The sequence below is a fragment of the Pongo pygmaeus genome, chromosome 11 (genome assembly GCF_028885625.2).
Source record: "Pongo pygmaeus isolate AG05252 chromosome 11, NHGRI_mPonPyg2-v2.0_pri, whole genome shotgun sequence".
Lineage (NCBI taxonomy): Eukaryota > Metazoa > Chordata > Mammalia > Primates > Hominidae > Pongo > Pongo pygmaeus.
The window spans coordinates 96,231,142-96,255,671 of NC_072384.2; the positions used below are offsets into that span (position 1 = coordinate 96,231,142).

The 24,530-nt window shown below is 40.0% G+C and overlaps 1 protein-coding gene across 6 annotated transcripts in view; it reads right to left on the reverse strand.

Moving 5' to 3' along the window:
- HECW2 (HECT, C2 and WW domain containing E3 ubiquitin protein ligase 2) overlaps positions 1–24,530 on the reverse strand; it is a 397,525-nt gene that overhangs the window by 20,373 nt on the left and 352,622 nt on the right. For all 6 annotated transcript variants that reach the window (XM_054478078.2, XM_063647767.1, XM_063647764.1 and 3 more), the window contains 7 exons: positions 23,602–23,722; positions 21,967–22,080; positions 9,534–9,686; positions 7,223–7,321; positions 3,668–3,797; positions 2,249–2,395; positions 1,499–1,613 (listed from right to left, as the gene is read on the reverse strand). In XM_054478078.2, coding sequence (XP_054334053.1) covers positions 1,499–1,613; positions 2,249–2,395; positions 3,668–3,797; positions 7,223–7,321; positions 9,534–9,686; positions 21,967–22,080; positions 23,602–23,722 — 879 coding nt within the window. The remainder of the gene's footprint in view (positions 1–1,498; positions 1,614–2,248; positions 2,396–3,667; positions 3,798–7,222; positions 7,322–9,533; positions 9,687–21,966; positions 22,081–23,601; positions 23,723–24,530) is intronic.

Consider the following 24,530-nt stretch of genomic DNA (forward strand, 5'->3'; position numbering starts at 1 on the left):
ACTTTGGGAGGCCAAGGCAGGAGATCGCTTGAGGCCAGGAATTCGAGACCAGCCTGGCCAACATGGTGAAACCCCATCTCTACTAAAAATACAAAAATTAGCCAGGTATGGTGGCACACGCCCTCTGTCTAAAAAAAAAAAAAAAAAAAAAAAAAAAAATCAAAAAATCATCTCCTGGAAGGAAGGAATGAGCTAATAATATTTATGGTGAAATATAACTTATGTAGCATGTCAGAGAAATTGTGCTCTCAGTGAAAATCGATGGGGTTAACAACATTATAATAACCAAAGAGATATATGGATTATACTTGGGCCAACTGGAAAAGACTTATTTCAGCAATTGGACTTCAGAAATAGCAGCAATAGAAACTGCAATTAAATACAGCCTTTCAGATTAAATGTGTGAGCAAGGCCAGCCCGTGGTGCAGGGATGAGCTGGAACAGGCAAGCACAGGCATAACCAAAAGCAATTTAGCAAATGTTAAGGCATTTTTTTACTATAAACTTTTAAAACTACTTTTTTTAAAAAAAATCTCTGCTTCAACTTAGAGATAACTGGAGAACTGTTCAGCTCTCAATTTACTCTGCTAAGTGATTAATTCAGTGATGTTAGGTTTGTAGTTTTCATTCTCCAAGTTCAGAACTACTTCTAATCTCTTATACTTTGAGTTAAAAAACAAAACCCAAACCAGAAAACAACTAGTATTTGTCATGAATTTCCGAAGGCTTTCTAACATGGTGATAATTTTCAGAAAATGTATTCTTTGCTTAAAATTATTTAATAAAACCTTAACTCTGGGTTACCATCAGGTCCCTTGCAAAGTATTAGTTTAACACTCAAATTTCAACAGCTTTGGTCCCAGTTACTAATCGATAATTTGTACTGATCTGCAGAAGTGTCCATTTTTTAGCTTCCCATTTTGTGAAGTGTCAGATAGTGCAGTTTTTAATTAATCTTACTACAGTCTTCTTTTCACTTGAAATTCATGCTTGAATTTAGAACTTCTCCAATAATGTTGTATTTTGGGAACTGTGTCTTATTCCATTCAAGTGTTCTGACTATGAATTACAACTGATAAGGAGCGTAGTGAACGGTGGAAAAACTGTGCTGATTGCGAAGCTCAAAGGGTATGCTTTTTTAAGTTTTAGAAACAAAATGGAATAGGTGGAGTTTGACCAGCTGGATGTTAGCTCCTTGGTGCTTCACTGGCAACACCATAAAGTAATTAATTAGTGTTCTGACGGTCACATTTCCTCACCAACAATTAAGAGTTCTGACATCCTTTGATGGTGTGTAAACAGTCCTTCTCCCATCTGACAGATGAGGTAACCAGGAAAAGAAGAGAATGTACCTTGCCCAAGGTCTCAAGGGAGCCTGCATCAGACCTATGATTAGAGTCCAAGTGCTGTTGCCTGTCCTATATTCAGTTGGCAAGCTGAACCATGCCTTCCTTTAATTTGAAATTTAAAATCTAGCCATCTATAAATCAAATTTCACCTCCTCTATATTCTGTGTTGTTTCTCCAATCACTTAGGTCTATTTCAGCTGTGCCTGCGATGACCAATTCCAGTTCTCTTGCATCAAAAACAGATACCAGCCTGGCATCCACCACCTGTGGAATAAAAAGAGTACAAGGCATCGCTTAGGAGCCTGGAGAAACATCAGCTATAATTAAGCCTTAGAAAAGGGGACACATGGAGTTTCAGGAATAATAGGCGTGTACCTTGTGTTGGCACTTGAAAACCTGTAAAGCTCCCTACAAATTTAAGGCATTCTTTAGTATAAGGTTGATGAGATTTGCCTTGACAGAATTTTTGTTTTGTAATTGATTGCTGATTAATCTAGGTCCCATCCACCTTTAGGAAACTATCTAGTGTTTCTACAGAAAAAGTCACATACAATACATGCCAACTCATTCTGATCTCAGATATAATTATTTCACATAGCAAGCATGAGATTTGATTACCCATATCTAAGCATAAGATGCATGGCTTAAATGTTACTAGTGGTCATTAAATCAAAAAATGCTACTCGAATTCAGCCCATAACATTTATTTCAGTGATCTCTTGTAACAGTGAGTTAAGCTTCTTTTGGTGTTCTTGAAACATAAGGGAAAAAATACTGAACTTTTCGCATGGAAAGAGCAACAGTAAACACAGCAGAAATAGTCTACACATGTAAAGTAGATGGACTGTGGCATCATTTATATCAGACTGCAAACTCCTCCTACTGCTGATTGTCTTTACCTCATAGAAGCCACGCACTAAGCTCTCTGTTTGCTGTACAACACCCCTCTCAATCCTCCACTTCACCATCCTCTCGATGTACTCCTTCTTGTTCTTCTCTGTAACTGGGATATTGGCACCCCCTGGCTTTAATTCTCGTTCAGTTATCTGAGATTACAAAATAAAAAGAATGACTATAAAGCAATACTCTTAATGTTATAACAACATTACTAGCAGTGAGCTGAAATCAGCCAGCTACCTGTCCCAGCCCTGCCCTAGGCACATCCCACAAGCTGGCAGTGAGGCCCCAGGCACTCACAGAGCACACACACTCAGGAAAAACTAGGCATTGAGTGGGTGCTTGAAAGCTTTGGTGATTAAAATATATATATGTATTTCTGTTACTACAGGTTAAGTTTTAAAATGACGATGAATTGGCTTCAGATACTAGCCTGCTGCTATTTGAGTATTTGACAAAACCCATTTTCACAAATTTCTCAGAATTGACTATATCTAGAGTAAAGATTTACTTTAAAGAAGCAAAATTACACTCAAGTGAATGTTAAATTGAGAACTTTTTCAAAACACATGGAATTCAGAAAAGCAGCTAAAGATTAATGCCTAAATAAGAACATTAATTATAAACTAGTATATAATTTCTGGAAGAAATGTTTTCCCTACTCTTCCACCAATTTTGAAAAAAAAATTAATATATTCTGTTTTTAAGTCTCCCCCAAAACATTGTTTATGTTCCCTTAGCTTCAAAAAAAATCAATTTTGGTTCTTTTTTTTTCTTTTCTTTTTTGAGACAGGGTCTCACTCTCATCCCCCAGGCTAGAGTGCAGTGGCATGATCCAGGCTCGCTGCAGCCTCAACCTCCCCAGCTCAGGTGACCCTCCCACCTTGGCCTCCTGAGTAGCTGGGACTACAGGTGTGTGCCACCACACCTGGCTAAGTTTTGTATTTTTTGTAGAGACAGGGTTTCACCATGTTGCCTAGGCTGGTCCTGAACTTCTAGGCTCAATTGATCCTCCCGCCTTGGCCTCCCAAAGTGCTGGGATTACAGGCATGAGCCACCGTGCCCAGCCACCATTCTATAAATGCCAATTAAAAAATTCCGTAGTGTGGACTTTTAAAAAACTGCATTCTATATAAGGTAAATTCTCATATTTTGGGGGATATTTTAGTTGGAAATAAAAAGAAGATTGCTTACAACATAAACAGTTATCACCATCTGTAATTTACAGCATCTTAATCTGCAGCTGACATGAATTCTAACCTTTGTAACTGTGGTTATTATAACTGTGTGTGATCCTGAGTTTAAATCACCCAATAAACCACAAATAAATAAGCATCTGATCTTAGCCATGGAGTTAATTCTTCACTCGTCAATAGCCTTCAGTTACCACACTTAGGCACCAGGTGTGCAGATACACACACCTGCCCAAATACTTCTTCGTTCACAGTGAACGTGAGGTCTAGGATGTCATGGATATCATTGTCTTTCATCCACTGCAGGCTCTGATGGAACTCTTCATCAAGGTATTCTAGATCACTCAGGTCACATAGACTAAGATGACAAACAGACAGAAACAAATGTGTAGGCATGGCTATTAGCAAAAACCCAGAGTCATAAGGAAAGAAACTAAGAATTAAAGAGAAGAATAAGAGCCACTACCTAGGCAGTGATTTCTGGAATGTTCTTAGTCCAAGTCCAGTAATTAAACCAGTGAAATAATTCAGAAATTTGTTATAAAATTAGAAAGTCCTAAATATATAATATGCCACAAGAATCATTCAGCCTGCGTCTTCCTTTATAGACACAGAACTGGAGGTGCAAAGAACGAGTGCCATCTGCGCAGTCATCCATCATCAATGCCAGATCAGGAACTGGTACTCGGGTTGACAACTTGGATCCATTATTCTTTCTGGCTATATTATAGTACCTTAAAATACTGTTATCTTAATTTGAAATTATTTATATATTTCTATAGTATATTTTAACTTTGTTTTTTTATTGAAAGACATGATTTTTATTTTATTTTATTTTATTTTTTATTAAAGACATGATTCATCTTCACATACATTCCCTTTTTCTTCATGGTTCTTATTCTGAAAATAGAAAGCCACAGAACCTGTTGTCAATCTGTAATTTTCCCCCACTTTTTTTAATTGCAGAGAAAGAATCTACATGAGGTATAGTTACTGTTCCATGACCCAGTTGTACAGTGGTAGTCATTGATTTGCTATGGCTGTTTTGAAATTTCACTCCTCTTAACCCAATTTTAAGGGTCATTTTTTTTCAGTTCAATCTGAACATTCATTAGGCATCAAGTATGTACCAGACATCTGAATAGCTACTTGATGAATAGTCACTACCCTCAGGAGCTAATGGGCTAGTTGGGGAGCCAGGTACACAAATAGATAAGTTAATATAAAGCGATAAGTGATAACATAAGATTGGTAACACTTAAAACTCATGTACTTTTAAAATGTGTGTCACACTTCAATTTAACAAAAGATAAGGTAGGGATAGGGATTTAGGTGTCAGAGCACCCATGAGGGGCATTTTCTTTGACCGAGAGATTCAGGAAAAGCTTTTTGCAGAAGATAATGCCTACATTAAATCTTTCAGGATGTTTAAAAGCAAGAGAGGTAAAAAGGAATAAATGAAGGAGGAGAAGGGGAAAGAGAAAGGAGAAAGAGAGAATAACATGAACAAAATACAAGGCATGGAAGTGTACAGGGAACTCCAAGCATATCAGCAGTTTGAGAGAGTTAACCTCAAGACAGAATTTCTAGAGAATGAGGCCAGCAAGGGAGCAGGCCTTAATGTCATCCTAAGGAGATTGGTGATTCAGAACTACCAAAAGATTTTAAGACAGGGCATGACATGATCAGACGTGAAATGTGAATTATAAACAGCTCCTCTGGAAGTCCCAGTGTGAAGGATCATTTAAAATGGGGTGGGATGAGGGGTGGTTATCATTAGAGGGTAGAGACCAATGAATAGAACACTATAGTAATATGGCCAAAATAAGATAAGGGCTCTAACTAGGGCTGTGCTATTAAGGTTGGAGAGAAGAAGATGAATTTGAAAATCATTTAGGAGGCAAACATGTAGCAATCAGGAAATGGTTTTATTGGGGGAGTGTAAAGAAGGCTATCTAAAATAGGGGTGACAAATGAACTCATGTCAAAACTAACTGTAATTAATTGCCAGGCTTGAGCACTATAAGTTAAAAAGATTTCTGAGGCCACAATGAGTTCAGTGGGAAAAAGTACCACAGGTGATTTGTGAACTCTGCCCTGGGAATGATGGGGTAGAGTAGAGACGGGGAAGAGTAGAACATGTACCGTGTGTATTTGTCATCGCTGTTCAAGGGTGACTCCCAATTTCTGACCAGAGTGGCCTGAGAATAGTGGCACTATTAACTGTAACTGGGCATATGGGAGAAGGTATACTTTTAGGTAGGGAAACTTGATGAGCTTAGTCTTAACCATGTTGATTCTGAGGTCCTTGTAAGACATCCGAGTGGAGATATTTGGTGGACTGTTGACCATGTGAGGCAACATCTTAAGGGAGATCAAGACTGAGAGTACAGATTTGGGAGCCAGAGGAGATAAGACAGGCGAAGAAATTCCCCCATGAGAGCACACTGAGTGAGAAAACCAGGGGCCTGATGATAGAAGCTTCAGGTACACCAAGACTTAAGGGCATATCAGAAGAGGGGCTGATGAAGGGACAGGAAAGTTAAAAAAAAGAACCCGCAAAGTACAGTGTCATAGATGCCAGCTCCGAAGGAAAGACACAGGAATAAATGGTGGTGGGTGTGGGCGGTGCACAGTGTCAGAAGCAGTAGCATGATCCAATAAGATACGGACTAATCAGTATTCTTTAAATGGCTCCACAGGTTTTCTGGTGGGAAAGAAACCAGGCTGAAGTGTGCTGAGGGTGTGAATTTGAAGTAAGTGTAGACAGTCAGTATAGACTAGTCTTTCAGGAAGCTTAAATGAGAAGATAAGAGATAAGGCAATGAAATGGGAAGATGCAAAGTGGGCCACAAAGAACCAAAGAGACAGAAGACGGCACCTGTTCCCCAGTGCTACAGCTGTGAAGACACTGAAAGAGAGGAAGGCAAAAGTCTTTCTACTGACCCTCCCAAGGGCCCACAAGAAGCATTTTGTTTGCTTTCATTTGAGGTCTAGGCTTCCATTTTACAGTAAGCAAGTGCGTGGCCTCAGTTAGGGTATGGGCCGGACAGAGCCAAGTGATAATTCAGTGCATTCTCATCGCAAATTTGAGCTACTATCCCACAGACAGTTGCCTTCTGTTCAGCCTTGTAAATGGCTGCTGATTATAGGACAGAAACAATTAGCCCTACATTTTGCAATAACTGCAATCTTTCATTAACAATGAAGAAAACATTCTGTGAATGCTGAATTTTCATTTTCCATAATAAATTACTAAGGGCATAGAGAAAGTTTAAGAAACATATGGCACTGTCCACCCTTGACAAACAAATAAAAAATAAAACCAAAACAAAGGAAAATGAAGATTTGAACGAGGAGTAAGCATTTGAAAATTTGCATCCAGCCAAATATAAAATGTATCTCATAAAGGAGAGGGGGCTGTGAGTCACTAAGACTAACCCACAACTATTCTATTAATAATCTGCATTAATACCACAGGAATTCCAGGGCTGTGTTTGAAGTACAATTGTTTTAAAGAAACACATGCTGCAACAAATGAGAATAAATTTTGGGGGGTAGAGCAAAACTAAAACTCTGGAGGGTAAATAAGTCAGAGGCAGGAAAAACACAGTCATCGTATTTGAAATTGTATTAGTTTCAGAAATCTAAACCACTATTAGGTTTAATAACAACAGATATGAGATTGTAAACAGATAAACAATGACTGACAGAAGAATTTTTTCAAAGAAGTAAATACTGCATTTTACATGCTAATTATGCAGGCAATAAAAATATTCTTACATTCTGAGAAGAGCCTTATAAAAGGGCCGTGTGAAGAAGGCATCCAACAAATACTGGTGTATTAGTGCAAGACCAAGGATCCTACCACTGAATCGGAACCTGTGAAGGAAACACATGAGATGGCTTACACGTCATGGAGCAGTTTCTAGGTGGTTCCATATGCTTTCTAGAATGCCCTCCAGCGCTAACCATCTAAATTTTTCCAATATTAATTGCCTACTACGTCGTGAGAATTTGTATGCACCATGGGCTGTGTCTTCATCAGGCCAGTGATACAGTTTGTATACTTGTCCCTGCCCAAATATCATGTTGAATTGCAATCCCCATTGCTGGGAGTGGGGCCTGGTGGGAGGTGTTTGGATCATGGAGGCTGATCCCTTATGGCTTGGTGCTGTCTTCATGATAGTGAGTTCTCATGAAATCTGGTCATATAAAAGTGTGTGGCACCTCCCTCCAACACACACTCTCTCTCTCCTGCTTTTGTCATATGATGTGCCTGCTTCCCCTTTGCCTTCCACCATGATTGAAAAAGCTCCCTGAGACTGTCCCCAAAGCCCAGTGATTTGGGTGCTATGCTTCCTGTACAGCCTGCAGAATCATGAGCCAATTAAACCTCTTTTCTTTATAAATTACCAGTCTCAGGTATTTCTTTATAGCAATGCAAGAATGGGCTAATACAGCCAGTAATTCATACCTACTTGCTGAAGAATCGGTTTCACTCATATTTAGAGACCCTGCTCCACCTTCACTGCATATCAACAATGTAGCACCCCACATTCATGAATCCCCTTGAGCATTTCAATGACATTTCCCCAAACCACTTCTAAGAGATGTTGACAGATGAGACCTCCGGAGGTGGGGAAAATGCTATTCCCTCCTAGTGTGTATGCACGAATATTAGCAGGATTTCTCTAATACAAACTCAGTAGCAATCCCCTTCTGAGGAAAGGCCCAATCTCAGATCAAGAAAGTTTCTACCTCTATTCTCTCTCGAGCCCCATTCCTGATATTTTCGCCATTCAAGAATTGTGCACATGGACATTTGGGGGAGTTTCCTTCTGAGACATTCTGTTCTCTAAAATTTCAAGGCTCAATTCTATTCTGAATCACTTTGGAAATTTTATTAAATATATTTGTTATGACTGGATTTGCTGCCTGAGATGTAAACTTACTTTCTCTTTCAAAAGAATTCAAGTTTCTGGCTCTTTGAAAGTCTGATGCCTTCCAAAAGTATAACTCCATACTGAGATTCGTACTGTAAGTTTGTAATTTTAGTATTAGGCAGCCATTTTAAGAACAATGTCCAGCAGTATGGTTCCTCTTTATTTCCATTTATTTAGCACAACTGTAATAGTCACAGTTAGAAGAAGGACTTCAAATTGCAGCTAAACAGAAGTTAATTTGAAGAGTATAACGCCCTCCACCCACCAATATTAATCTCATGATTCAAATAAGCTTTTTCCATGAATCCTGCTCATATTCTTTCCTTCGTTGCTGTCAGGGAAAATGAACAGGAGCAAGCAAACAGGGGTTATACAAGTATTTGAAGTGTATAAATGCAGAGATTTAAAAAAGATGTGAGGACATTTGGAAAGAGTGCAATTTGGGATTTTCAGCATAATTAATCTTCAGATGGGAATCCTAAATCAGTTTCCTTGATTTTGTGTGAGAAATTAGGAAAGAGGGAGGCAACACCTGGCTACAAACTTCAAATGGCTAATACCGTAAGTGGCCACTGCTTGTGACTCCCCGCTCCTGCCCTTCTACCATCAATGCCCCCAGGTCACCACACCAGCCCCACTGCCCACTAGAGCACCATCATCGCCAGAGTTGAGAGTCAGAGCCCCAGCCAGAGTTCCAGCTGCCCTGTCTCCTCCTGCCATGGCAGCCACTTCCCCAAGGGCTGCTCTAGAAGCTGGCTGATCTCTGGGTCAGGCCCTTCCCCTCCTCACCCCCACCTCAGCTTAGAGCTCATAGGCACCCAAAGGTACAGAGAGGAATACAGGGATCTCACCAGGAACTCATCATCTCTTTCTTGCAGTGGGAAATACCTTTTGAATTCTACCCAACTCACTTAAATTGATCTTATGGAACAGATCAATTCCCAGCTATCAACAGATCTAGTCCTAGCTTGGAGACTGCCTATATATTTAAATTTGACAATAAAAACAAGAGTCAAATGAGGTACTTAACTGAAAATATGATTTTGCCCAAGGGAAAAAAATGTTTTAATGTTTAAATGTAGGTTCTATAAAAAAACTAATATCATAGAAAATCACCTGAAGAAAAGTGTTGGGGAAAAAATACTTACCATTCATGGTGATTGTCTACAAAAGCAGACATAGGACTTATTTGTACTGTGTATGTGTCATTGGCTGAATATTCAAATAAGCCATAATATGGGTTAAAGAGTTCTCTGGATACCAGGAAGAAAAACTCTCTGGAAGGCCCACTGTAATCCAGCCTGTAACAAAAATCCACAAAAAGAATAATCTGTTACTTTTTTTCTAGATATTGGGCACTTTTTCTCCAGAGCTCAAGTTTCCATAGGATGCTCATTACAAATCTAATTGTCCACATGCCAGAGCTGTCCAAAACAAACTGAATGATCATAGTTTCTGATCTCATTGTGTCTTGACCCAGATTAGTAAAATGGACATTTATGTGGAGCATACCTAAAACTAAGCCACACATCATACAACAGGCATACAATAGGCAATATTCTAATACATACAGTAGGCAATATGCTAATATTTTGATTATGTAAATATGTACAAAGAGGTAAATCTTTCGAATGTCGGGAGCAAGCTTATAGAAAAAGGGAGCACAATGAGAAAGCTTTATTTAAACAGGGTAAAACCAGGGGTAATCAGTTACATATGCTTACAGGACATGGAGTCCTCATGGATGTCTGAAATATTTTTAAATGGGAGAAGAAAGATACTTCCATGAATTCGAGATAAGACATTACAGATACAAGTCCCCTTAGGGAGATCAGTAGCAAAAAATGGAGTGATAGGGTACAAATGTTTTAAATGATAAAACACCGAGGAAAATTACAGACATGAAAAATGAGGGTGCCTAAAGCTTCTTAAGGAAGGTATTTGGAGAAAGAGGCTGAAACTCTAACACCTGAGCTACAGTATAAATTCTACTTTACTCACAAAGATGTCAGGGTCAAATTGAAGTGTAAGAAAAGATTGTGTTAGGTCTGAGGAATGACAAGTGGCCAAAAATGACGAGAGTAAAAAATGCAAAGTAAGGAGGAGTTTGCAGTAAAGCAATGTGATGCGCTAAATTTAAAATGAAAAATATAAAGTACATCGACCCTATGATAAAATGTATACACGTGGGCTCAAAGATAGGGAAGGAATGCTGAAAAGGGAATGAAGGCAACTGAGAAGCTGGGGTGGAAGAGGGATTGTGAAAGACTTTTCTTCTCCTTCTTCCTCTTTTCTCCCTCTATCTTATTTTTTCTTCTTTTTGAATTTTTTCTTCTTTTTGAATTTTTTCTGTGGGCATCACTGCATTTTTTTTAATGAAAAAAAATCTGAGTCTTGTTCAATGATAGGATTGTGTGATGGAGAAAAAAACGGATCCTAGGCAGGGCATGTCGGCTCATGCCTGTAATCCCAGCACTTTGGGAAGCCAAGGTGGGAAGATCCATTGAGTCAAGGAGTTTGAGATAAGCCTGGGCAAGGAGTTTGAGACAGTGACACAGTGAGACCCCCATCTCTACAAAAAATAAGAAAAAATTAGCCAGGTGTGGTGGCATGTGCTAGTAGTCCCAGCTACTTGGGAGGCTGAGGCAGGAGCATCTCTTGAGCCCAAGAGTTTGAGGCTGCATGAGCTATGATCACTCCACTGCACTCCAGCCTGGGTGATGGAGAAAGAACAGCAGCAACAAAAAGGATCCTACAGGCAGAAGATAAATAAAAATGGTTTACACAGAACAGACTTCAACTATTCATACTACTTTCCCAATTTTTGTTATATCTGAATATATATGTACTATTATTAATATTTTTCATTAAGTCAACTTTAAATCTATTTGCTTTTTTAATAGAACTTTGTCTTACACAATCTTTATAAAGTTTTGATGTGCTAGCTCTATTGTTTCCCAATATACCTTAAAATGAATACATGAATATTAAAATAAAAAAGTCAGTCTTTGTAGTAGCTAAAATCATTTAACACATCACCAGTGGTGTTAAAATCCTCACACCTATACTATGCTGACAGGGAACCTATGTGTAAAGAAAAATGCAAACAGCAGACTCCCAGAGCCAAAGAGGCTGTAGGTGACACGATGGACCTGCCCTCTGGGGCAGCTGAATATAACATGCTAACAGGTGGCTCCCAGGATCCATGGGACTACCCTCAGGTTACTCTGAGGACTCCCAAAGCAGTACCCTGGCTGCCTCCTCGGTGCAGGGATGCACAGACTACCTGTCCCTCCTTATGCTGTGACGAAGGCAGCCTTTGTGGCTTCCTCCCGCTGACCCAATTCTGGCCTGTGACGCCGCCAGGAACAAGTAGACTATTTCTTCCACTTGAACATTCTTTACATACTCAGAAGCTTTCTTTCAACAAAAGTCTGTGTGCTGATTACATATGGGGTACTAATCTAGATCCTAAAGATATAAAACTTTTTCAAAGTCATTTTCCATCGGAACTTCAGGTTTAGCAGTTTCCGTCTCCTGGTCTCTGCCTCCTTCTCTCCCTTTCCCACTCCTGAGCATGGCCACTTCCTTCAACCTTCTCTCAGGGCAGGGGTGAGAATTCCCTCTCTACCCTGGTGGCAGTAAAAACTTGACGGTAACACTCCAGGTGAGGTCTTCTCAGCACAGAGCTTAGAAAGTCCTCGACACTTTTCTCCGGCAATGCAGGTTAAACTTATCCTGCCTTTGGGGCAACCACTTTACTTTGTTGACTTATAAGGTGCTAGTCATCAGCTAAAGCCCCACACCTTTCATCTAAGCTGCTTTAACCCAGGACTCCCCCATCCTGTCTGCATGCAGCTGCATCTTTCAAAAGCCTTAGTATGGCCGGGTGCCATGGCTCACGCCTGTAATCCCAGCACTTTGGGAGGCTGAGGCAGGTGGATCACGAGGTCAGGAGATTGAGACCATCCTGGCCAACATGGTGAAACCCCGTCTCTACTAAAAATACAAAAAATTAGCTGGGCGTGGTGGCGCGTGCCTGTAATCCCAGCTACTCGAGAGGCTGAGGCAGGAGAATCACTTGAACCAAGGAGTCAGAGGTTGCAGATTGCGCCTCTGCACTCCAGCCTGGCGACAGAGCAGGACTCCGTCTCAAAAAAAAAAAAAAGGCCTTAGTACTAGACTATACTTTTCCCTGCTAAAATTTTACTTTTTGAGACTTAGTCCCCTGTGTCTTTTAGAAACAGAGCATGCCAGTGGTCAAAGTCATCTTAGGAGTCATTTTGTCCAATGCCATCATTTTATAGAGACGATTAAGGCCGAAAGAGATCACTGACTTGTATCACATGAAAACTGCAAATGGAAGAACCAGCAGGTCAAGCAGGTGCCCTGACCCCAAGTTTAATGCTTGTTACTTCTTACAGCCTACCCTTCAGTCAATTTTAAATGTTCATCAAGACTAAAAAAATACTGCTAATAGAGTAGCGGTTGGCAAACCTGCAGGTCCAATCTACCCCACCCTCTGGTTTGTAAATAAAGTTTTACTGGAACACAGCTGTGCCCATTTATGTATTGATGTTGTCTGCTTTCCTGCTACAAGGGCAGAGTTGAGTAGGTGCCATAGAGAAGGTTTGACCGGTGAAATCCCAAATATTTACTACCTAGCCCTTTACAGGAAAATTTTGCTAACCTCTGTTACAAAAGAAAGAAAATAGGAGGAAAATACTACTTGTTAAAATATCTAGCTTATGGGCGGGAGCAGTGGCTCACGCCTGTAATCCCAGCACTTTGGGAGGCTGAGGCAGATGGATCACAAGGTCAGGACATCGAGACCATCCTGGCTAACATGGTGAAACCCCATCTCTACTAAAAATACAAAAAATTAGCAGGACGTGGTGGTGGGTGCCTGTAGTCCCAGCTACTTGGGAGGCTGAGGCAGGAGAATGGCGTGAACCCGGGAGGCAGAGCTTGCAGTGAGTAGAGATCGCGCCACTGCACTCCAGCCTGGGCGACAGTGAGAGAGACTTTGTATCAAAGAAAAAAAAAATCTAGCTTACAATATACTAGGGTGTACCCAACCTCAAGGATTGGGTAGACTACTAAGTGTGAGGCAAAGAGTGAGCACCGGTCAGCCATGGTCATTCTCTGTGAGGCTTTCAGACACAATAGAGCATACAATGGATAAGGTCAGAGACAGCTGAAACGTGAGGCAAATACTTCAGGAGTCAGTTTTCTTACAGACAACTGGTAAAAGTAAAATGGGATTTTGCCTGCTTAAAATTAAACTGTGGCATTCAGTTAGAAGTATCAGGGTCTCTTTAAGCTTTAACTCTGAGTATTTTAATAATACTGTACTTATAGAGTGCATTACAATTATCTGTCTATGTGCCTGCCTCCCCTATACATACATACTAGTCTGTAACTACACTGGGGCAGGGACCATGTTTTACTCATTTTTATATCTGTACCTAGCCTGATACACAGTGGGGGCTCAATATATATTGTTGAATCCTTGAGTGGAGCTCTTTGATGCTTTCTAAAGAAAATCAACATTGCTTACATTGTTATTTGGTATGTAGCAGATTTGCACATTTGCCTTTGAGTGGTATATTGATTCAATGACATGAACAGGTTATACCAATCCCTGAAAGGTTGCTCAATTTGAAAACATTGTCAGAAATCATCAAGTAAATTATGCTTAGAAAGTTTAATATGTAATATCTTCTCATGTGGTAAAGTTTGCTAAAACAACAAAGACTGACCTCACTGATTAGTTCCCTTTTTATGATGATAGCTGAATCTGGCTGAAGATGAGATGAATGTTCCCTGAGGAATTAAACTGAAAAGGAAAAGTCTTGTTTTCCCAAGCAAAAACAGAGCTAACAGTTAGTTCCTCTAGGAGAAAATGTATCCTCAACTGGTCAAGTTTTTATCTGCTGACTTTTAACTCTAGAAGCACTGATGGAGTCACCTCTAAAGCCAAAATAGTCTTAAACTTTGATTTGATTATAGTCCAAAGCTTAGGACTGCCTATCTGAGAGCAGGTTGTAGATTACAATTTATAAATAAGCCTAGCTAATTCAGTAAAACATGTCACAGCAGGGTACATCATGCCTTTGCTTCCTGTAATGTCTTAGCAACCTCTTTCATATAAATAGTTAATATGACTCATATCACAGGGATTGTCTGTTACATTCCTGTTTTGCCAGTTAGGTTGGTTCCACAGCTAAAGGCTTGGCACGGAAATATAAAAACTCTGGACAACGGGTGTGTAGCCGCACAACAGCTGCATCTGAGGGCATTTCCGAATAAGCACAGATGTCTCCAGGGTGGCCATGTAGTCTGGAGCCCGAAGTGCTGATAGAGCATTTTAAATATCATCACATGGCTGGGTTGGCACTCCACCCAAGTTGTCAGTGGCACCCACAATTTGTTAAAATAACAAATTTTATTCTCCTATTCTTTATTTTCAACTAAGAATTACTGAAAACTAAGTATTCTAATGAAAGCAGACTATAAAATGAAAGAAGATGATGGCCTTGGGAAGTCACACCATTTCCTACAAGTTGGTTCAGGCACACATGGCCTACACACCTTCTGATTCACCCTCAGATATTTATAGCAGCAAGGTGTTAGTTCTTGAGCCAATTAAGAAAGCCTGGTAGGTGAGTAAGGAATTTTGATATGATAAACAAAGTCTTACCAAGTGCTACCAAACCAAAGCCTAGATACAGAAGCACCCTTCTTTAGAAAGGTTTGGGTAATTTAGGTTATCCTGCGAATGTCTCTTTTCGGAAGAAAAAAAGGAACACCATAAAGTGTACCTTGAAGCTTCACAGATTTCTGAGAAATTAATGACCGAGCTCAGGGCCTCAAACAGCTTCTAGTGAGGATCTGACCAATCATACGTAAGAACTGGCTGGTTACTTTATAAGCAGAGACTGAAGAAAACTCTTTCAGATCTCATCCTCCCTAGTTGCTTTCATTTGCCTGTCTCAGGGGAGTTACAGAAAGCTCAAAAGGAAGATATTACAGGAAGTTCTTAAACTCCCAAACTAAAACTGCTTGTACACATCTCCTCCCTAGTCAAAGTGTGGATCTGCAAGACATGATTGATGTCATATTGATGGCACCTCACACATAACAAACTCATTCTTTCTTAAGAAAGGTGCCTTTTACAGGGTTGGCCATGGAGAAAAAGAAGCAGGGCAATCACAGTGTAAACCTCCTCTCTTTATCCAGGCCACTATTTCTTTAATGTTTTGGGTATTAAGAAATTAGTGGCCCCACGCCTTATCAGAACACAACAGTCTAATCCAGTTTTTTTTTTTTTTTTTAAAGAGACAGGGTGACAGGGTTTTGCTCTGTCACCCAGGCTGGAGTACAGTGGCACAATCGTAGCTCACTTTAACCTTGAGCTCCTGGACTCAAGTGATCCTCCTGCCTCAGCCTCCCAAGTATCTAGGACTACAGGCACAAGCCACCACACCCAGCTAATTTTTTATTTTTTTTTATGGAAATGGGGTCTCACTATGTTGCCCAATCTAGTCTGGAACTCCTCGCCTGAAGCGATCCTCCCACCTTGGCCTCCCAAAGTGCTGGGATTATAGGTATCAGCCACCATGCCTAGCATCTAGGTAACTTTTTAAATCATATAACCTTTAGTTGCTAGGACTTTTAGTTCAAAAGAAAATAATACACTGGAGAATGTGTAGTATAATAATAGAGCTGGAAAATATGTAGAATAATTCACTGGAGAATATGTAGTATTTCATTGACCTCAACCCTTGAGAAGCAACTTCTAAGCAGACTGATGCCCAGCAGAAATAGGCAACCCCTGCGTGCAATTTCACACCACATTCAATCAAGATGACTCAGTTTTCAGTCACTCCACCACTGCCGATCTCCCTTCCCCACAACTTTGCAAAGGCAGATAACCAGATTAAGTTGTGTGGAAATTTTCATGACTAAAGCAAAACCTCCAGCTCTAACCAAATTAAATCACTAGTTACAAGATAGGGCTTAGAAACTACCTACTTTTTGTAAAAAGCCAAAGCATAAGACAAAATGTGATCTTAGTTGATGATGAACTAATCAACTAATGTATTTGTATTTACAGACTCTAGGATTATTATTATTATTATTTATTTTATTTTTTTTTTTGAGACGGAGTCTGGCTCTGTGGCCCAGGCTGGAGTGCAGTGGTATGATCTTAGCTCACTGCAAGCTCTGCCTCCCAGGTTCAAGCGATTCTCCTGCCTCAGCCTCCCTAGAAGCTGGGACTACAGGCGCCCACCACCATGCCTGGCTACTTTTTTTGTATTTTTAGTAGAGACGGGGTTTCACCGTGTGTTAGCCAGGATGGTCTCAATCTCCTGACCTCGTGATCTGCCCGCCTCGGCCTCCCAAAATGCTGGGATTACAGGTGTGAACCACCGCACCTGGCCTTATTTTTGTATTTTTAAATTGAACATATATACCTGTAGTATTGTGGGGCTAATTCTACCTTGCCTGGAATTTGCAGCCATTCTGTAAATTTTTGACTATAAATTTTCCCATCATTTCTTTTGACTCAACTACTCTATTTAAGGAACAATTTATATATCATGTTTCAGACGTATGCAAATAAAGAAAGCGGAGCTGAAATCTCTCTGCTCATTCACACCTTTTTTGGAGCACAGGTAGATGCATTATTCTTTTTTTTTTTTTTTTTTTTTTTTGAGATGGAGTCTCGCTCTGTCTCCCAGCCTGGAGTGCAGTGGCATGATCTCTTTTTGAGATGGAGTCTCGCTCTGTCTCCCAGGCTGGAGTGCAGTGGCGTGATCTCGGCTCACTGCAAGCTCCACCTCCCGGGTTCCCGCCATTCTCCTGCCTCAGCCTCCCGAGTAGCTGGGACTACAGGCGCCCGCCACCATGCCCGGCTAATTTATTTTTTTTGTATTTTTAGTAGAGAGGGGGTTTCACCATGTTAGCCAGGATGGTCTCGATCTTCTGACCTGTGATCCACTCGCCTTGGCCTCCCAAAGTGCTGGGATTACAGGCGTGAGCCACTGTGCCTGGCTGATGCATTATTCTTTAAAATAAACTCCCTTTTCTTTATGCTTTAGCTAATCTACTGTAAATAAAGACCTTGATGGTGACAGGTAAAATATAATCACTGAAATGATATCAATATGAATTGCAAAGTATTATTCCCTCATAGACAACACAGTTGACATAAGCAACACAAAATAATACTTTATATATACCAATGCCACTACTAATTTGGACTTCCCACAGAATTAACCCCATATATACACTTATTACTCTAATGACCTCAAGTGCAGACAGAGGTATATACATATCAAAATTTATCCTGGGGGCTGTCATTTATCAGATAACAAGGAAATAAATTGTTCAGAGAAACATTTCCTAAATCTCCCCGAATCCTGACTGCATATTTTCTTTTAATAAATGTTTTGTTTTAGAATAGGTTTTAACTTACAGAAAGATTGCAAAGATAAAACAGAGAGTTCTTGTATACCTCACACACATTAACATCTTACATTAGTACTGTACATTTGTTATAATTAATAAACCAATATTGATACACTATTATTAGCTAAAATCCATACTTTATCTACATTTCCCTAGTTTTTACCTAATGTCCCTTATCTGTTCCATGATCCCATACAGGAAACCACATTACATTTAATTGTCATGTCTCCCTCCTGGCTGTGACAGTTTCTCAGGCACCTCTGGTCTTTGATGACCTTGGGAGTATTAAAGAGTACTGGTAAGGTATCTTGTACAATGTCTCTCAGTTGGGATTTTGTCTAACATTTTTCTCATGGTTGGACTAGCATTATGTGTTTGGGAGGAAGACCACAGAGGTAAAGTGCCATCCTCATCACATCATATCGAGGGTACATATTATCAACATGACTTGTGGCTACTGATGTCGACCTTGATCACCTGACTGTCATAGTGTTTGCCAGGTTTCTCTACTGTGAAGTTACTTTGTTTCCCCTCTTTCCATACTATACTATTTGGAATAAAGTCACTATGCACATTCCATACCTAAAGAGTAGAGAGTTATGCTGATTGTATGGAAATATTCTGCAAAATAGATTTTTTCTTTTTTAGTGAAACCTTTCACCAACTACAACATAACAGAGTTTCTTTCAGTCTAATTGGGCCAAATTACATCATGTGCCTACCCCAGACCTACAGCAGTTTCTGAAGGGCATATTTTCTACTGTTTGCCTTAAACAAATTGATATCTACCTTGACAGCAGTGATTCTTTTTTTTTTAATTGTTATTCTTGTTTATTTCAATAGATTTTTGGGGAACAGGTGGTGTTTGGTTATATGAATAAGTTCTTTAGTGGTGATTTCTGAGATTATGGTGCACCATCACCTGAGCAGTTTACACTGTATCCAATGTGTAGTCTTTTATCCCTTGCCACCCCCAACTCTTTCCCCCAAGTCCCAAAAGTTCGACGTATCATTCTTATGCTTTTGTGTCCTCATAGCTTAGCTCCTACATATGAGTGAGAATGTAAGATATTTGGTTTTCCATTCTTGAGTTACTTCACTTAGAATAATGGTCTCCAATTCCATCCAGGTTGCTGTGAATGTCATTATTTCGTTCCTTTTTATGGTTGAGTAGTATTCCATGGTGTATATATATACCACATTGGCTTTATCCACTCATTGATTGATGGGCATTTGGGTTGGTTCCATATTTTGCAAAAGATATTTTTCTACTTTTCTATTCTTCCCCATTTATTTACGTATTCAACCATGTATTTATTATCAGTATGGTTATTTATTTTATACTTTGGTTTATAATCCAATAGCCTTGTATTTATTTTGTTGCTCAAATTATCTCAGCTTTGTCCATTGGGAACTCTTTCAGTTGGCTCCTGGATTTTTTCAACATACCCCATGACTGGGATTTTTGAGGATTTCTTTAATCTCTGGCAGACACCAAAAGATGCTTCAGGCTCCATCTTGTATATTTCCTGCTTAGTGTTAGAATCAGCCATTTCTCTAAAAACCCTGATTCTTTTTATCAAAGAATGGTATTAGGAACCAAGATCTGGGTGCCAGATACCTGTGTTTTTAAATGCTCATTACTAGACCCAGACATGAAGAACTTACAAAATTATACATTTTGAGGGGATTAAAATTGGTAAAGAGAAAGTAACAGAAAACCTCCATACAAAACAAATTAGCTGGGCGTGGTGGCGTGTGCCTGTAGTTCCAGCTACTCAAGAGGCTGAGGCAGGAGAATCACTTGAACCCAGGAGGCAGAGGCTGCAGTGAGCCAAGATCATGCCACTGCACTCCAGCCTGGGCAACAGAGTTAGACTCTGTCTCAAAAAATCTCAAAAAACAAAACAAAACAAAACAAAAAAACAGAAAACCTCCAGCTCCATTTTTATAGTTCAATGGAAAATTTGGGTAGCTTTTCACTTTGGGTATGTATTATAATCCAGAAAAAAAGTTAGAGTTGTTCATTTTCATGTGATAGAGTCAATGTGTTTGAGAAGGTGGCAAAGGCTAAAAGAGCTCCTTACTTTTATGTGGCTCAAGGTTTCTTTCTTTTTTTTTTTTTTTAGCTTTCTATTTTTCCAGAACAATTACTGTCTTCATCTCTCAAAAACAGCATATGTATCCTCGGTACCTCAATAGCAAATTAAAGTCTATATCTAATAATTTATGATACTGACATGACAAAGTCATGAGTCCAGAAATCCAGCTTCAATAAACCATATGCAGAGTGAACAGATTAAGAAATTGTCCCTGCTAACTGAGTTCACAGCTTAGAACATCCTCTCCCTTGTTTTCCCTCCGATGTCACAGGAAGGAGACAGATGATGGAGGCAGGAAGCATTTGGACATCAATGTAATGTAATCAAATACAGAGGCATCAAGCCCCACTCACCGTGGACCTCCTCCTAGGAACTGATGTCATTAATCCAAACCATGAGGAGACTGCTTTAGGAAAACCAGTCATGATAAACGTCTGTTCTATTCGAACTTAAATATCAGTGCTTCCAAAGACTCTTCCCTATATCTTTGAGATCTCAACAAACTCTGGTCCAACAATGAAGGGAGGCAGCTGGAGTTCTGGGGGAGGAAAAGTATTCTCATCCAAACCAGACTGATTATGTAAGGGAATACTTGGAATCTCATGCATACCGGTGATTAGGCTAACAACATTTGCCTTCATTTTCAACTGTGCACCTTCATCTTTAAGGCAACTAACACAAGTGAGAAGTCCACTTATCAGCAATGAAAGGCTCAGGTCTCAGGCAAACTTCTGTACAAATTTTGTCTTGTCATAGTGTGTTTGCACCTACTACTTTACCTTAATGTAGGAATAGCTGGGAGACTACACAGCAGTGCATGCGACAAGAGCGGAAGTTATCAGTCATTAGCTGGAATAGGCAAAATGTCCAGAGACAGGAAAAAAATTCAGATGGGCTGGAGTGCAGGAGTTTTGCCTAGGTCCCAGAGCTAGTCCAAGAGTACCAGATGAAAGACAAAGGGCCTGAGTTTGAATCCTAATTTTGCTATTCCCTAGTTCCATCAGCAGAGGCAAATTATTTTATAGTTTGGAGTCACTATTTTATCCACTGTGTACTGAATGGCTGAATTTGTTCAATATCACTAATATGATTCCATAATCTAATATACTTTATTCCCAGGCATGACTGAGAGGGATAGCCTTAAGATGATCCAAATCAACAAGAGCCACAGAGAACACAACCAGACAGTTGTATGGTATTAGAAAAATTCCCTCTAGCGGCTGCTGAGTTATGAAGAAGATGTTGAGACTTGAACCCAGACCTGAAATGAGGAAGAAGAAGGGGTCTGGCCAGTCTGACAGCTGGCCTCTTCTAATGTGATGTGTAATAACAGTTATGTCTATTTGGGCACAACAGACACTGTGTAGGAGTCTTCCCCGCTTCATTTCCTAACCCTTATCTTGACGAGCACACTCATGGAAGAGTCATGGAAGGCGGAACATGTTTGTTTATGTTAGGTAGTAATGTTGGTAGGTGTGCTGCCCTCCCAAGGGAAGAGAAAAACTGGAGGCAGAGAAATAAGAGCCAAGGACCAAGAGTTACTTCTGTGGAGGCTTCTGGGTAGAACAGCAAGATTCTAATTCATGTTTCTGAAACTGAACTTGTTTAATAGAGGAAGCACGTTCTACCTAGCCCTGCAGGGTAGAAAATAAGATCACAGATCACAAAGGAATTGCATTTATGCAATTCCTTTTTTTTTTTTCCTTGTAAAGCCTTACTTTTTCCCTTTAAGAGAAAGAGAGGTCCGGAGAGAAGAAACTAAACTAGGTTTCTGTTCTCAAAAATGATCTAAAGCTACAAATTTTTACTAAAGAATTTCTATGTCAAGTGATTTAAAAGCCAGAGGAGACCTTTAAAAAAAAAAGCCCAAAGGTTTAAGTGTATGAGAACTGCACTTCCTGCCAGAAGGATTTCCTGTTTCAGGCAACCACAGCGACGTGGAGAAACATCCGCCTTGTGGCCGCAGCCTATGTTCCACAGGCCACTTCTCTGTTCTACTCACCCTTCCTCCCCCACGAAGGTGACGTATAGCTTATTTCTCTGCAGGTCTTTTCTGGAGTAGCCCATAATCTGATTAAAAGCATCTTCTAGTAAGTGATCTCTTCGGATAATTAACCTGTCCATAAAGAGACAATTTAGAAAATACAAATTATTACTATACTATTAAAGATAATTTACTTATGTTTCTAAAACATTTCCATTTGCCACAATTAACTAGGTAAGAAGAATGTTACTTAATATCATTGCTGTCTGCAATAAAGTACACATTTGTCTTTAATTCTTAATAGCATTAGCAAAAGTTATATGAGAGAATCATTGGTAAATAGAATACCCTACCTATGACCAGTGAAAACAACTGGAGAATCCTATCTAAATGGTCAAATCAGTTTATCCCTGAAAAAAAAAAGGATCATAAAACACCACCACACATACCACACACACCCACACACACATTTTGTTTAGTAAAGCAAGAACAACTCTATGAGGCAATGTTTTAAGCCTCCATGCACGTAGACAAGGAATTCAATTATTAAGTGCCCAGCAAGATGACTGTGAGAACCAAGAGGAAAAAAAAAATTCTCAATGTCCTCCAAAGCAGAGGAGTTTCCAATTGTTAATTGTTAAATTAAGTGAATCTTGACAGTCCCTAAGGGACAGACACAAATGAATGATGTGTGTGGCAGGTCAATCTACTTGTGATGATGCCAATTAAAGTCATCCTTCCATAGGTATCAATTTGCTCTTAATGTAAATGGTAATGGGCAGAGAGATGATAGGGAGGCTGAATGCATGACAGCTGGATCATCCTAGACCTTTGTAAGTTAAGTGTGAGAAAAGTAAAGCTCAGAGAAGTATGGTGTTTGGGTAGGCTGATGATGTTTTAGGGCAATGAAGGTGGAATTTAATCAAGCAAGCCTTCCTGTAGGTGGGGCAGTGAGCTATGGGGCTGCTGTTGGTCTGGTCTCTGGACCCTCTTTCAGGCACCCAGGGTCACAGGGGTGCTCCAGTGGACACCGTCCCTCCTCTGTCCTCTCTCAGTGGCAGACTGATCTCCAGTGGGGACGTGGGACAGGGGTGAAGGCAGGGAGGAGAGAAATAAGGGTAAGTAGGGAATGGAAACAATTCTAAGCCAAACAACATGATGATGTTTCAGTTTCCCCATTTGAAAGGAGGAGGTGGATGAAGAAAGGCAGAAACAACATTCATGACATGTTCTGCTGTGAAGTTTGTTTCACAGAACTGAACAGAGCTGAGCACTATTCCTACACTCAGGTCAGTTCAGGAGACAGAAACTTGCAGTGGAGGACATTGGGATAGCTTTATACCTAACGAATATACTATGCACCAACAAAGACGTACTTTTCAGAGGAAAAAAATAAATCAGCCTTTTATTTTGCCTTTATTTTTACATGAAAAGTGTCAGTGTCTTCACTACTTGTTTTAAAATGTTAAGCTTAATCATGTTTCATTCCAGGACTATGTTTTAGATGATCCTATAATTTACAAATGCCAAAATAATTATGCCAACTAAAATGAAGGCTAGTCATCCCAAATCACAATCAATTTCCTAGAGGCCCAACTGCGTCTCCTCCTTTCACCATCTATACATTACGTGGTTTGTGTCACTTTGACTTACTTTAACTTCCCTGGGCCTTGCCCATATCCTTTAGTCTCTAACTTCCTGTAAAAGTTCCTCAGTTTGGCTTCGAAATCCCGCTTGTAAGGGGCTGGAGCCCGGGCATTGGCACGCTGGGTACCTGCAGCAAACCACAAAGAGAGGACAATCTGGATTTGTGCATCGTCCTTATGTTCATCACATCACCATGGACAAAAGCTATCACAATCAACAAGCCAAATGAGGCAACTGTCTTAACTTCTGCATTTTTGATTTCTGCAAGTTGAAGGATATAACAAACCTCAACCAGAGTCTTAAGTGACGTCTTTTTTGTGGCATTTTGGTTGAGAATAAAAATTCTGTTTGAATAGTTACAATGGTGCCCATGTGTTTCTCAAGTATGTTCCCCTTTTCAGTCCAAACTAATATGAGTCAAACACAGTTACTCATGTCTAGTAGTAACTGTTAGGATGAAATGTCTTTGCTTGCTGCTGAAATGATATCATGTCAATTAGACAGGAAGTTGCAATGGAAAGTACATGGTATATAAGTAAGTGGCACCAAGAGTGAGGTTTTAATCATTCACTCTAAATTCCTCACCAAAAAACTCCTCATGAAACTTTTTTTTTTTTTTTTGAGACGGAGTCTTACTCTGTCACCCAGCAGGCTGGAGTGCAGTGGCACGATCTTGGCTCACTGCACCCTCCGCCTCCTGGGTTCAAGTGATTCTCCTGTTTCAGCCTCCCAAATAGCTGAGATTACAGGTGCCTGCCACTATGCCCGGCTAATTTTTGTATTTTTAGTAGAGACAGGGTTTTGCCTTGTTGGCCAGGCTGGTCTGGAACTCTTGACCTCAGGTGACCCACCCACCTCAGCCTCCCAAAGTGCTGGGATTACAGGAGTGAGCCACCACGCCTGGCCTACAAAACTTCTTTTAGATATGCACTATC